The sequence below is a fragment of the Gigantopelta aegis genome, chromosome 4 (assembly GCF_016097555.1).
Source record: "Gigantopelta aegis isolate Gae_Host chromosome 4, Gae_host_genome, whole genome shotgun sequence".
Classification (NCBI taxonomy): Eukaryota; Metazoa; Mollusca; class Gastropoda; order Neomphalida; family Peltospiridae; genus Gigantopelta; species Gigantopelta aegis.
The window spans coordinates 6,628,216-6,643,622 of NC_054702.1; the positions used below are offsets into that span (position 1 = coordinate 6,628,216).

Sequence of the window (15,407 nt, forward strand, 5' to 3'; positions counted from 1 at the left end):
GCGTAGGCCAGTAGTAAATCGCTCGCTTCATGCGCAGTCGGTTTGGGATCGATCCCCGTCGGTGGGCCCATTAGACTATTTCTTTTTCCAGCCAGTGCACCACGACTGGTATATCAAAGGCCGTGGTGTGTGATATTCTGTAGCTGGAACGGTACATATAAAGGATCCCTTGCTACTAATGAAAAAAAAGTGCGAGTGAATGAGAGTGAGTGTGGTGGGGGCAGACTGATTTTTTGCCCGAATTCCAGAATCTGAATAGCAACATTTTATTCATGTTAGCATTACTGCCAAACAGCAATACAGGGTCACTGCACATTATTACCAAATGTTTGACATCCAATAGTCAATGATTTATAAACCAATGTGCTTTAGTAATGTCGATAAACAAAACAAACTTTAAAAGGGTTTCTGCCAGAACATAATTTGAGTGCTCGTAATAACAACACAACAGATCACAAGTGACTACTAGGTGGCATTAATCGAGCGCTTTACCACTGGGCCAATAAACCACAGATACTGGTGTAGAACCATTGGCATAACCGTGATTTTATACTGAGGTGTCGCTCACGGGTGGGGCAACCACAATGTCTATGAATCGGAAGTCATACGGCGACATAAAGAAGTGACCAGCAAAAAAATAAAAAATAATAATAAAAAGTAAAAAGGTGTGATGTATCTATAGGATGTGGTACCATTTAATAGATGTCATGTAGTATGGTTTGTTCGTTCAGGTTAGATAATGAACACCTATTGCTATAGAAGATGCGCACCAGTAATTGCAGAGGATGCATGTGACTTCTTTTCTTCCGTATATTTCAATCGGTGCACCACAACTGGTGAAAGGCTGTGGTATGTACTTTTCTTTCTGTGGGAAAGTGCATATAAAACACCCCTTGCTGTATTAGGAAAAATGCAGCGAGTTTCCTCTAATGACTACGTGTCAGAATTACCAAATCTTTTACAACCTATTTAAATAACGTTATTGTGTGATCATTTGAAAGTTGTCATTATCACTATTTTACGAACATCGCGGGCAAAATCGTTTGGGTGATTACAAAGTTTTGGGTTATTTGCTACTAAAAGTGGACTGGGTATGGTTATTCAACGTCAGTACCGTAACGCAGAATCGCAAAGGATTCTTTGAATTTGGCACTTAAATGGCCTTATAACCATGTAAAAAGGAATAGCGTGTTGGCTGTGGCACCATAAAACATTGCATACAGCTATGCATTTCAAGTAAATAGTGTCATTTCTGTAAAATGTCAGTACCGTAAAATATCATCCCGTTACGGTACTGACACATTATTACATGATGACTGACATAATGGAAACCATTAAGTGCAAAATATATATGAAAGGCATTTTTTAGGTTGCAGCCTCTTATTACAAAACTAAAGCCGCCACTGAATTCATAGTTGCCATTCATTTAGTATAGGACTTAATTTCGTCAAACGAAGATGGTTTTTTCTTTACAAAAAATGACATTTCATACTGTTTCGTAAGCCTCATACCCAAAGACAATTTATCGAAAACTTATCTGGCAATGTCGGAAACACCAGTTTTGAGTTGTTCTGGTCTTTGATGAGTACGTCTAAACCACTGGTGTGTATAGTACGTGTGTCCTGCCGTTACACCGTTTCTGTTCAGGTTACCAAGAAGAAGAAGGAAATGTTTTATTTAACGACGCACTCAACACGTTTTATTTACGGTTATATGGCGTCAGACATATGGTTAAGGACCACACAGATTTTGACAGAGGAAACCCGCTGTCGCCACTTTATGGGCTACTCTTTTCGATAAGCAGGAAGGGATCTTTTATATGCACCATCCCACAGACAGGATAGTACATACCAGCTGTACACACTGGCTGGAACGAGAAACAGCTCAATGGGTCCACCGACGGGGATCGATCCTAGACCGACAGCGCACCAAGCGACCGCTTTACCACTGGGATACGTCCCGCCCCGTTCAGGTAACCAATATCAAGTACCAGTGTATCAGCTGATTGTACATAACGGAAAGCTTAAGTGACTATGTCAGATGCGAGCATTTAAATTCATGGTTTTCAAATTAAATTGGCTGTGAGGGCCAATCAAATCAATGGTAATGTTAGTCAGTGTCACAAGGCACCATATATAAAGTACATTCGCAAAACTTCATATCTTCAATTAACATAGATTCTCAAGCTCCCCATTGTACCAACATATTTCAACCTCCGTCTGTGTAATATTCCCTCCATCCTCGCCCAACTCCTCTTGTGAAATATTAATAGGAAGATTTTTCTACATGTGGCATTGATATTGTTTAACCATAATGGCCAAGAAAATTCATATTCACGTGATTTTTCAAAAACGGAAATGTTGAACTCGGAATAAAATAGTTAACATCTCGACAAATAGAATAGCCATTACTCAAGCTCGACTATTTTGTTTCTTTGAATACTATTATGTTTTAATATTTTAAAAGCACTTCATCAACTGGATGTGAACGCTATGTGTTTTAACTAAGGCGTTTGTATCTTGGAATCAAATATGACGTAATACTTAAAATGTATTGAGTGTAAACGTTAAAACGCTTAAAAAAAAAAAAAAAAAAAAAAAAAAAAAAAACGATATGAAAAGGCTAGTGAGAACAGCTAGACGATACCGTCCTCGGTGGTGTCGTGGTTAAACCATCGAACATAAGGCTGGTAGGTACTGGGTTCGCAGCCAGGTATCGGCTCTGACCCAGAGCGATTTGTAACGACTCAGTGGGTAGGTGTAAGACCACTACATCCTCTTTTCTTTCACTAACCATTAACAATTAACCCACTGTCCTGGACATACAACCCAAATAGCTGAGGTGTGTGCCCAGGACAGCGTGATTGAACCTTAATTTGATATAAGCATGAAAATAAGTTTAAAAAAGGAAGGAAAAAAAGCTAGTCGATATTGATTAAAAGTTCGTGGGACATTTTAGAAGTGGTTTTAGTGTGAGCACATCTTAACATACTATAATACATTTAGGGGCCGTCCATAATTTTCAACATTTTAACGAGCGTACAAACCGTACACTTCTGACCACCCCGTCTCCCCCCCCCCCCCCCCTAAAAGTGTACATCCCCAAATATGGGGATCGACATTTTTCATTTTCAAAAAAAAAGTGTACGCTGGCCCCTTAAGGGTTACCATTTCCGATTAGCATCATAACATCTTTTAAGTATGTATGAATGAAAGAATGAATGGAAGTTTAACGACACCCAGCACATAAACATACAGATTGGTTAGAGATTTTTTACATGTATCAACCCACAGCCATGATAGTACTTACCACGGCCTTTGTTACACCAGTTGTGGAGCATTGGCTGGGACGGGAAATAGCCCAGTGGGCCCACTGACGGGAATCGACCATAGGACGACTGCGCACGAGATGATCGCTTTACCACTGGGATACGGCCCGCCCTAGTTAACTGTGAATGTATGTATATCAGGTAAATATTTTCACGGATCGCCCTATATTGTATAGGTAGCCATGGTTTCGGCGGATGGGTATTGGGGGAAGAGCGTTAAAATATTTTTAAACTAACGGAACTGCTTAATACCAATTTTAGTTTACTTATTTTGTTAATGTTTGGTTCAGGAATTAATTTGCATAGTATTGCAATTCAGTTTTCTTTAAGAAAAACAGCATTTCAATCAGTGAACAATCATTTATTTCCGTATATGAATTATACAGACATGAGCAATGATATCAACAGAAAGAAAAGAAAAACAAGATATGTTATAATGGTTACAATATTCTAGCACACTTATAATTTATATACTAGTAACACTATTTAACAAGAGACAGTGTTATAATTTATATACTAGTAACACTATTTAACAAGAGACAGTGTCATTAGGTAGGAGTTCTAGCAACTGAAAGTAGAAGACTGGGGCAAGATGTGTTGGGCAGAGAAGTAGAAAGAATAGTTTCTCAGTGTGTTAACTGAGTAAATGTTGGGTTTAGTTGGTGTAGTTTTTTTATATAGTATATTTCTGCGTTGTGTAAGGCCTCGACATTTTATTAAAAAGTGTAATTCGTCTTCAACACCAGAATTGCAGATTTTGTATATCCATTTGTGTTGCTCAACATTTTTGTACCTACCAATTTCAATTTCAAGTCGGTGTGCACATATTCTTGTTTTTGTTATGGCTTGTTGGAACTTTGCATTTTTTATGTTGTCAAGGTATGTTGCACGTTTGTAGGGGCGGTCAATAAGGCTATAGTAAAGTAGTTTCTTTGATGTAGTTATTTTGTGCTTATAGTACTGTTGGGGACTTTGATATAGTTATTTTGTGCTTATAGTACTGTTGGGGACTTTGATGTAGTTATTTTGTGCTTATAGTACTGTTGGGGACTTTGTAACTGTGATGAGATATGATTTTTGAAATGTATGCAGTTTGTGGCCATGGGCTTAAGCAGAGAAGTATCAATCCCATTTTTGTCACACATTATGTTGAAATAGTTGTGCCAGCTTGTTTTTTTTTGGCGTCTAACCCTTTGCTGCATTTTACAGCATCGATAAGTTGGGGTTTTTTCTGGATTCACATAGATTTTTTAAATATGCCCAGTACTTAATCATAATTTTATGAATATCCACCATTAACGGGTACCTACGAAGTTCACTTTTGCAAGCGATATTTATAGATTTTTTCCCCATCTGGAGTGTGAATTTGCAAAATGTATTATGAAGTTTTTCGAAGGGTTCGTTTTCCATTGTATCAAAGAATTTGCTGCAATCATGTTTTTTTTATCATTCCAATGAAATCGGCTCTCCATATTTCACAGTTATATAAAACAATTAGTATTACAAGGGTATCGAATAATTTGTTGTAATCATGTTTCTTTATCATTCCAATGAAATCGGCTCTCCATATTTCACAGTTATATAAAACAATTAGTATTACAAGGGTATCGAATAATTTGTTGTAATCATGTTTCTTTATCATTCCAATGAAATCGGCTCTCCATATTTCACAGTTATATAAAACAATTAGTTTTACAAGGGTATCGAATAATTTGTTGTAGATTATTGGAGGTGATGAGCTGTCCAGAAAACTGCTATTGGTTTTGAAGAGAGCTTTTAAAGCTTTACTGTATACGTTTTAGTATAAACTGTCCTCGGGGAGTTTACGGTGCATCCAAGATACGTATATGCTTGTGTTGGATTTAGTTCGTTATCCTCGCAATAGAATTTGCTATCAAGTTTTGTTTTAGTGTGTGGGTTTGTTTTGTTATGGTCATAACGTTTGATTTCTCAATGTTTATAGTAAGATACCATGTTGATCAAAACTCATTCAGAGTATTTAAAGAATTTTAAAAGTGGACTGTGAGACAAGCAAAAGATCGTCAGCAAGTGAGAAATATTTTCGTTATGTACATGAATGGAGTCACATGTTGGTGGTGAAAATGAGAGGTCATCAAGAAAAATGTTAAAAAGGGATGGGCTAAGATTATCCCCTTGTCTAACTCCTTTGTCAGAAGTGCATGTGGATGTTAATCCGTTATTGTAATTTAGTGCAATTTCATGTTCCTAATCATGTTGTAGAATTTACCACCAAACCTCTGTCGGTATAGTTTGAGTAAAATGCCATCTCTCCACACATTATCAAAGACTTTGCTGAAGTCAATAAAGTAGAGGTTAAGGTTTTTGTTAGGTATGTGAAGGTATTTATTGACAACAGTTTTCAAGAGATTATCCGATGCCCTTCCGTCTTTTCTAAAGACTGATTGATTGTCTTTGAGTAATTTGTTTTCACTATATGACGTTAAGCGATTATTAAGGATGGATGAGGACAGTTTTCCCAAGACAACTGGTAATTGTTATTCCTCTCTAGTCGTTTGGATCGGATGTTGTGCCTTTCTTATGCAAGGGTATGCTATAACCACTGGACCATTCTGTCAGATATAACCCCGACATATAGTATGTTAAAGAGTTTGGCGAGTAGAGGGAAAATTATGTCTTTACCATATTTTAGTTTTATTGTTTTTGAGTTAGTTAAGGGCATTTAAGATGCTTTTGGTTGTGATATGGCTGTCTAGGAATGTATTATGTATAATATCCTTTTCGCGTTGTTGCAATTCTGAAATTAACTCTTGGGCAGGCACATCTGTTTTTTTCAAAGAGTCGAAAGAGATTTCTTTAAAATGGTTGAAATATTATTCTTCCAATTTAGGGCTGATAGTTATGTCATCTCTATGCCTGTCTAATAGATCATTTATTAGTTGCCAACACTGTTTAGGGTCGTTATTATGGACTTCTTCTAGTTTATTATATAAAGACTGTTTGATTGTTTCCTTAGTCGATTTAGTCATTTTTTGGTAGACATTAGTTTGTTCCTGGTTTGTTGCAAGGGTTCTCGGATAGTGATTTGGCCAAAGCCTTGAAATTCTTTGTTAGGATATTAATATTGGGTTGTATTGGACTCCTTTTTTCCTTTTTTCTTTAGTTGTTTTCTCATTATAGGTGATGTGAAGCAGCAGTGTGTAACATGGCGGTAAACAATGCAACAGCTTCAGATATTTCTTTATCTGTGGAGTCGATATCGCTGCACATGAAGTTTTGTATGTTATTATAGTTCGTTATTAATATATTCTTTGTAGTTGTTTTAGGTGATTTTGTATTTTAATGGCAACGGGTTACGGTTGCGACTAGTTATTTTTGGTTCATATTGGTACCGAACCAGCAAAGAGATTGGGCAATGTATGGAGTAGTAAGTGAGATAGTTAACATTTAGACTTAAAGTTGTATTCATGAAGTTTTAAGGGCATAATATGTAGTCAACAGTGCTAGCTCCTTGGTGAGTGAAACAAGTTAATTTGCCTTAGTAGTCACCATGAAATCTTTCGTTTATTATTCTTATACCTGTTGATATGCACAGCTCACCGAGTACTTTACCATGGTTGTTGTGTATAGTAGTATCCTGGGAATGTCTTGTGTGAGACACCAAGTATGCACTGCAATTGGTAGGTAGTGGTAAAAAGTCATTTGAATCGTCTTCGGTGTGATCTGGTAAAGGTTTGTTTAAGGACCTGTTCTGAAGTTAAAGTCGCCCATTAGTAGTACGGAGTCTAATGTATTAAATATGGCAATTTTTTTGTTCCAAGGAGAGGAACTGGTCCTGACAATAGGGAGATTCAGACGGGGTATGTACAGTGAACATGTATATAGATCTTTATCCCAGCGTCCCGTAAAGGATGTCAGTACCGTAACGTGTAAGTCAGTACTGTAACAGGGAGTAAAATCATTCATGTGCACTACAAATTTTATTTTATTTTACCACGTTTCAAAAGAAATACTTTAATCAACGCTGAACAGTTTGTTCTACATTGAAACTACCTCAAGATTGCTCTCATAAAAATATTCATTTTGAAAGTGTTTGGGGTTTTTAAATGTCACTTTAAATTCATTTATTATTTAAAACTATTAGAAAAACAAACAAGAAACTAAACTTCTAAAAAAAAACCTTTAAAAACTTATGAATAAAAAGTTTTGATGAAGTATGTTTTGTTATTAGTTTCCTCTCAAAATCTGTGTGGTCCTTAACCATATGTCTGACGCCATATAACCGTCAATAAAATGTGTTGAGTGCGTCGTTAAATAAAACATTTCTTTCTTTCTTTCTGACAAAATGAGCGGGTGACCTAGGTTTTAGTTCATTCATTAAAGAAAAGTGCGCTGCTAACACTAACATATTCATCCAATAATTTAAACAAAAATAAGATTTTTTATTTTTGAAAGAAAAAACATGAATTTGGAACTTTGTCTGATAATAACCGTCTACTGTTTGACAGACAATATAAGAAAATCACAATAACAGATTAGTAGGACATTTTCACTTGTTGATTATTTTCATCTCTATTAGATTTACACGCAGGAAATGGAATGATGACTTCAATGTATCACAGAGACACAAGGAACAAATCTGAAAGTAAATAAATATAAAATATCAGGTTAATGCAGTTTGATATCATGGACATTTGGCGAAGTTTAGATAACGGTGTAACAGGCGATCTTTCATGTTATATTAAAAACTAGTCTACTAACCTTGACCCCTGTCAAAATTTTATAACGAGCAGACGACGCTCAGTTTTCATTTTATTTTTCAAAATTCTGGGCAAAATATTAAGTTTAAATTTTAAAAGATCAAAAAATAAATAAATAATAAAGTACCTTTTGTCAAATATATCATATCAAAAAATGTACCGTTGGATATGTTATATTTATTGTGTACGAAGCCAAAACAAGGGTACGAAAAGTGACTGTCGTCGATGCACAGAAACTCATTTCCTACTAACCTGCTAAATCAGTGTCATGTGCAGAATTCATTTCCATGTGACGTAATAAAACAAAGAAACGTCAAGGTTATCATGCTAGAAACGTATGTGTTATCAGACAGTGATATAATAACACTTAGAATTATCATGTAAGGGTTATCGGGTCACAGGAAGCAAGGTTGCATGATAAAAGACGTTATTATGCATGTAGTATATCATTTGGCATTTCAAATGCCTTTTTAAACTTTAATTTTTGTTTTTTTAATTCATTATCTACAATATACAACACTAAATGGGTCAATACCGAAAAAACAACACCCATCCAGGGTCCCGTCTAGGGTGGTCCGGGGTCATTCTCCACTGGGAAAAGTTTAAAATTGAATGGCTTTAAATACATGTTCTTGACAGGGTCTGGGATGCCTAAGAGGTCCGGAGGGGGGGATGTTCCTCCGTGAACATTTTAAAATTGGTTGGCGTTAAACGTGATTTCTTGGTACTTGAATTGCCAAAATTAGGCATTTTAAAACAATAATTTGTTTACCATTTTGCATAGTTATAACCTAGGAATGTTTTTTTGTTTAGTTTTTTTAAATAATTATTTAGATAGCTTTAGACGCGATGTTTTGGCATCTGAATAGCAAAATTAGTGTCGACCTATTCTCAGACAGTGATCAGTGGCTCTGATTGAGTTGTATAACCCAAGAACTATTATTTAGATAAGTTGAAACTCATTACTCTTGGATCTGAATAATTAAATCGTGAATTTTCGCGTTGACCGTCGTCGCTGAACACAGCACTGCAATGATTACTTCTGTGTTTCGCGGCAAGCGTTTTGTTTCTTTGAAGGTTTTGTGCCCCCTCAGTCTAAAATCCCTGCACACGCGCCTGGACAGCTGTAACTAATCTCTAATGAAATACTTTTATATTATGTTCTTATGACGTTTTGTGCTTCTATACTTGAAAATAGTAAATAGCACGACTCTAGAGTTACGTTTTTTCGTTCATTGAGCGTGGGTAAGCCGATTGTAAACGTGTGTATTTTTAATTGTATCAAACATGTAGATTTTTCTGCATTGTTGGTTCAAGTAACAATTAATTTTTTTCTTAAACTAATTATTATAATAAAATCACAAAGCATTATTAAAATATACTAATACAATTATTAAGTACCTCGAATCACCATGGACCCATGCTACATGTATATGCAAAAAAACAACCTAGAAAAAAGCTTTAACCCCCCCCCCCCCAGCTCTGACGGCCCTGTCTGAACTTCTTTATTTTATATATATATATATATATATATATATATATATATATATATATATATATATGTGTGTATATATATATATATATATATATTATATATATATATATATATATATATATACACACACACATACACACTATGTCAAAAAAGAAACGCATAGGCGAAATATTCATTGAATTATCTCTTTAATACAAAGTGACATATATTCGTTATTAAATTTTGACATGAGTATGTGACAATGTTCTTGCTATGGAATGACGGCAGTGGAGGAGTTTTCGTCACCAAACAGCGTCGCACGAGGGCGCTGAAATCGTTCATGTGTGGCCACCAGCAGCAGCAATCACTGCGCGACATCTCCTTGGCATAGAATGAATGAGTCTCTGGATCCTGGCACGTGGAATCCTAGCCCATTCTTCCTGTAGTGCATGTGACAGTTGCGAAAGCGTGCGAGGCTCCGGGTCACGCTGGCGTACACGTCTATCCAGTCCGTCCCATAGATGTTCAATGGGGTCGAGATCTGGCGAGCTTGATGGCCATGGCAGCACGTTAATGTTCTCATTCTGTATGGAATCCATTGTTATGCGAGGTCTTCCACTTCTGGGCCAGTTTTCAGCTAAATACCCATCACTACCCCAATCTTTTTCCCCGAGTTTTACGTGCATTCGCCAACATGTGACCATTTCATGCCGATTTCCTGCAATTGTCGCACAACGTGCCACAACGTGCGTTAAATTCCAGGAACATTAACAAACATAGAGCAACATTGTACAAAAAACCGATATTTTGTAAAATCAAACACTTTTTTTCTTTCCCTATCACCTATTCAAAATTGTAAGTAGAAAGACATGCGATGCCAACAGCTAAATGATTTTTAAAATCTACTTTTGTTTACTTGAAAAGGTGTTTATGTGCCCACCGTCTTGCTCAATGGCTGCCCTCAAATGTTTTTTACCATAAGAAAATGGATTTTCATATTTTTGCAACCTGATTTCTTCCTTTTTTTCTCTTATTTTGTTCTTTACTTAATTTTTCGTGAATACTACAGTGCCATAAACACATTTTAAAGGCCCTATGTCAAAGTTCAAACTACAATATTATTATTTTCACATTTATTTGTAATAAATAACTATAAATTAATCAATCCCACGCATAATATTTCCATAATTAACTCTAGAATAATATTTTTAAAAAGTCTTGTACTGGACGACAAAAGGTGTTTCCGAATAATTTGTGTCTAAATATAGCATGGCCGCCATCTTTGTTTCTTTTGTTGCTTGACCTCAGATAATTCTGGGTAAACTGAGTGGTGAATGTTTACGCATAAAATTGTGACGTTATTAGTTAATGCGTGTGATACACTCTCAAGATTCCCCCTCAATTTTGTTTAAAAATTACTAGTAAATAGAATTTGATTGTATTTTTTTATATATAGGCAAAAAGCTGAGGGTGGTGTGTTATAGGCCTAACGTGGTGAGTGGGGTGTGGTAGGCCAAACATGGGGGTGGGGGCTGGGCTCACTCTAGCTTTTTGTTTTTATTAGCCAATTTGGCTAAAAGTTCAATTTTGTTTTAGCCACATTTGAAATGTTTTAGCCCGAACCCTTTTCTATTTGTAATTACCAAGTTACCGTTATACGAGACTTCGACCGTTACATAAGACCTATCCAGATTCTCTGTTATCTAGTGTAATTAACAACTCGGGACAGGCCTCGGTGGTGTAGTGGTTAGGCCATCGGTCTACATGCTGGTAGGTACTGGGTTCGGATCCCAGTCGAGGCATGGATTTTTAATCCAGATACCGACTCCAAACCTTAAGTGAGTGCTCCACAAGGCTCAATGCACCGACCAGTGATCCATAACTGGTTCAACAAAGGCCATGGTTTGTGCTATCCTGCCTGTGGGAAGCGCAAATAAAAGATCACTTGCTGCTAATCGGAAAGAGTAGCCCATGTAGTGGCGACATCGGGTTTCCTCTCAAAATCTGTGTGGTCCTTAACCATATGTCTGACGCCATATAATCGTAAATAAAATGTGTTGAGTGCGTCGTTAAATAAAACATTTCTTTCTTTTCTTAACAACTCGGTTACTCAAGGCGACTAATAACCAAAAGCTGAATCAAGCAATGCATTCACTGTTGTATATACTAGTATATTGTTGTAAATCAACTTGTCCTGTAAACATTCCCAGTCTGGAGCTCGACGCGATAAGACGTGTTTGTTTCGCGTGTGCATACTACACGTGCTTTCATGTGCTCGACTTGGGAATCCTCCATTTTGTTTAGTTTTTGTCAGCGAAATGGAGTTTTCTACTGGGATGTATGCGGCCATTGGAACTGATTGAACGCTGGAACGCTTCTCGTTTCGACAGTCTGCACCACTAGGTTGGATTCCTTTTTAGCGAGATTTCTTGCCTCCACGTCATTTCTTCGGCTGACTATGTCGACTTGTTTTTCCCTGACTCGTATGACGGCCATTCTGCAGAACGCTACGGTTGTTGCGTTTAGTCTCTACATGCCCGAGCCTGTCCTAGCAGCACTGGAAGACTGACCGCCCCACTCTACGGAGAAATAGGATGCGGGGTCGGCCCCTACTACTCTTTTCTTGACTTTACTTTGTTTTATATTGATAACATTTCGTATCCTCCGGAGTCGGGCCCGTCCGCACCACTATACCAACCCATGACGACTGGACTATACCCTAGTCTGATACTCTCTCTCTCTTTCAGACGGATCCGGCTGTGCACCCTAACGGCCTTAACGAAGCCACTCACGTGGAGATATAGATCGGACTTTAAACTTTTAGACCTTCGTTCAAAATTTTATGTCGAAATTACTTTCTTTTTTTAATATTATTAAATAGTCCGATCCTCTCTTCTTTCTCTGATTTATTTTTGGACTGTCCTTCTAAAATGCTCCAAATTATATAAATATTCGGCGGAGCAGTCAATTCTTTTTATTTTTGCCTTGTAACTTTTTATTTATTTATTTTTTAATTCTATAAATTTTTATACTAATTGCTATTTTCAAAATTCTGCCCATTTTCAACACCAATCACACACCCCCCCCCCCCCCCCCCCCCCCCCCATCCGGAGTCAGGCCACCGAATTTATCGGAGGTCGGACTCTGGATGGGCGTGTTCGAAACACTAGTGGTATATGAGCACGTTAAAGTAGTTATCTATCTCTCTATGTCCTGTAATTACTTTCTTATATGTTTTCCTCTATGCCGTTGTGGAACGGTCTCAGTGTAAAGAAAGTTGTGTTCTGTGAAGTCAACACTAAACTAATTTCGCATATGTCTGCATTTGGTTATGTCCGATTTGGTTTTGAGGCCTAGAAATAAATTTAGGTGGTGCTTGTTAAATAATCTATGGGGTATATCTATTAATTTGTTACTGTTCTCATGGACCATGACCTATAGTTACACGATACAGTGAAACCCCAAAACCGGATATTCATGGGCCAACTTGAGCCCCAATTAAACAACAAAATCTGGTTTCCATGCATGGATAGTCAGTGTATAGGGCTTAATTTGGATTAAGCTAATTTTGAGAATGTGTTGTATGCAGCTGTTCTATATTAAATATAGAAAAACAAGTTATAAAAGTATAAAATGTTTGCCAATGTATTTGTACTGGACTGGACGCGTATTTACAGGCGTTTACAGAGCTATGATATCGGTCATACGCGAGGGTCATCTAAAACACACCTAGTGGTTCAATTCAAATCTTTTGTCATACAAATTATGCAGTCACAGTTTAATTAAACACCATCATGTTAGTGAAAACATGATTGCAATTGTCTGAATCCACATCATTTCGTGACACCGTAGAACTAACATATTACTTATTTTGACGGATATTGTTAACAACCTCTAGTCCTTCCCTGCCTACATGAACATTTTTTTTTTTTTGTAAATAATTTCAGTTTGATTTGACGTAAGTGAAATAAAATAAAAGGGTTTTGGAAATAATAATAATAAAAAAAAACAACTATTTTTGTGTGCAATTTAGAAAACTATCAGCTCAGAAATAAATAACTTGTATTAAATACAATAGTGAGAAAACGACTTTCCCCGATGGAAAGGACTACAGATCAACATACTGATACCATATCAGTGTAATATTTAGCTGCCCTGCATCCATAAATCTTACAATTCAATTTTAATTTGCTCAACGAAAACATACCCTTTTATCATATTTGCAATCTTTGACTAGTCATTCCAAAATTTAGTAACCTGAAGATGAGAAACGGTGTTTATTATTTTTGTGACCACCATCTTTTGTTCTTTAGTCGCACTTGCCTAGCCATTAGTAGTGATCTTTTATTAATATTGGTTTCTCATTCTTCTTTTTATAAGAAACAAATAAAAATAAATAATTTTGTTTAGCCTAAGCGTATGAGACAGGGGCAAGGGGTAGGGGTTGGGGTGGGGTGAAGGTGGGGGCTAACTTGGAGGTGGGAGTATGGAAGCCTAACTTTGGGGTTGGAGAGTAAGATAACTTACGTGAGCTGTGGTCTACACAATAGGGAACGTTGCATCGGTTGCGATTCCACACTGGTTGTTCTTATTTCGAGACATGTAAACATAACCTTCCATTCCCCAGTTGGTGCCCCAGCTGGAAGTAGAGAAATGCATTGTTAGTGTGGTGTCCCAGCTGGAAGTAGAAAAATGTATTGTTAGTGTGGTGTCCCAGCTGGAAGTAGAGAAATGTTTGTTAGTGTGGTGTCCCAGCTGGAAGTAGAGAAATGCATTGTTAGTGTGGTGTCCCAGCTGGAAGTAGACAAATGTATTGTTAGTTTGATGTCCCATCTGGAAGTAGAGAAATGTATTGTTAGTGTGGTGTGCCAGCTGGAAGTAGAGAAATGTATTGTTAGTGTGGTGTGCCAGATGGAAGTAGAGAAATGTATTGTTAGTGTGGTGTCTCAGCTGAAAGTAGAGAAATGTATTGTTAGTTCGATGTCCAAGCTCGAAGTAAAGATAAAATTTTCGATTGGATTCGATGTGTTTTTTTTTTTTTTTTTGGGGGGGGGGGGGGCTTTGGGGGGGGCATTTCGACCCCCATATTTGCCACACCCACCACCAGAAGCCAGTTTACCAAAATTGTTTTGTCAACATATATGATAGGGAATACAAAAAGAGGTCTACATAATGTCCTCTTCGGGTGGCACTTAGCTCATTCTGAAGCAGGGGCCTATTTCACAAAACATCGTAAGTTTATGTCTGCAACTTGCAGTTATATAGGTTATTCATTTACACGTGTTTGACATCTAATTCACGCAGAAAATTACATCATTACGGAAGATTGAGCATTTTAAAGACAAAAAAAAGAAGAAGAAGAAATATGTGTACTTCAAACTATATTTGTTGTACTATAATAGTCTTAAGAATTGTGGTTTAGTCGTAGATTTACGTTTACGTGCAAAATTAGGCTTACGATGTTTTGTGAAATAGGGCATAGAAAGATAGAAAGGTTTACCTGTTTTTCACGATCCAGTAGTCCCTGCGATTTACTCTTCCGTAGCCAACCACGAGTACGGCATGGTTGAGATCAGAACTAGTGCAGTGGGGGTCATCATAAATTCCTGATAATAAAGTTAAACATTAATTAACACAGTTGCCAGTGCCTTATTTCCCACTTTCAGACCTTGTCATTAATGAGCGGCTTTCACTATGGCTTTCATCCCCGCAGGGTTTTTTTCCAGAGGGTACGGACGATAAAATTACATACCCTAAATACTTGGAAATTAATGGATATATTTTTATAATTTTTAGAAAGATGATGGTAATAGGACTACTGTTGAACAATTTATGAAAGTACATGAAATGCTGTGTCCAATTTCAA

The 15,407-nt window shown here is 36.9% G+C and overlaps 1 protein-coding gene across 2 annotated transcripts in view; it reads right to left on the reverse strand.

Annotated features, from left to right (window-relative positions):
- Positions 1-7,735: 7,735 nt before the first annotated feature.
- The window catches only part of LOC121372586 (procathepsin L-like), a 28,355-nt gene continuing 20,683 nt past the window's right edge, over positions 7,736-15,407 (reverse strand). For both annotated transcript variants that reach the window (XM_041498990.1, XM_041498991.1), the window contains exons 7-9: positions 15,042-15,147; positions 14,069-14,180; positions 7,736-7,946 (exon numbers count right to left, since the gene is read on the reverse strand). In XM_041498990.1, the coding sequence (XP_041354924.1) occupies positions 14,081-14,180; positions 15,042-15,147 (206 nt within the window). In that variant the 3' untranslated portion in view covers positions 7,736-7,946; positions 14,069-14,080. The remainder of the gene's footprint in view (positions 7,947-14,068; positions 14,181-15,041; positions 15,148-15,407) is intronic.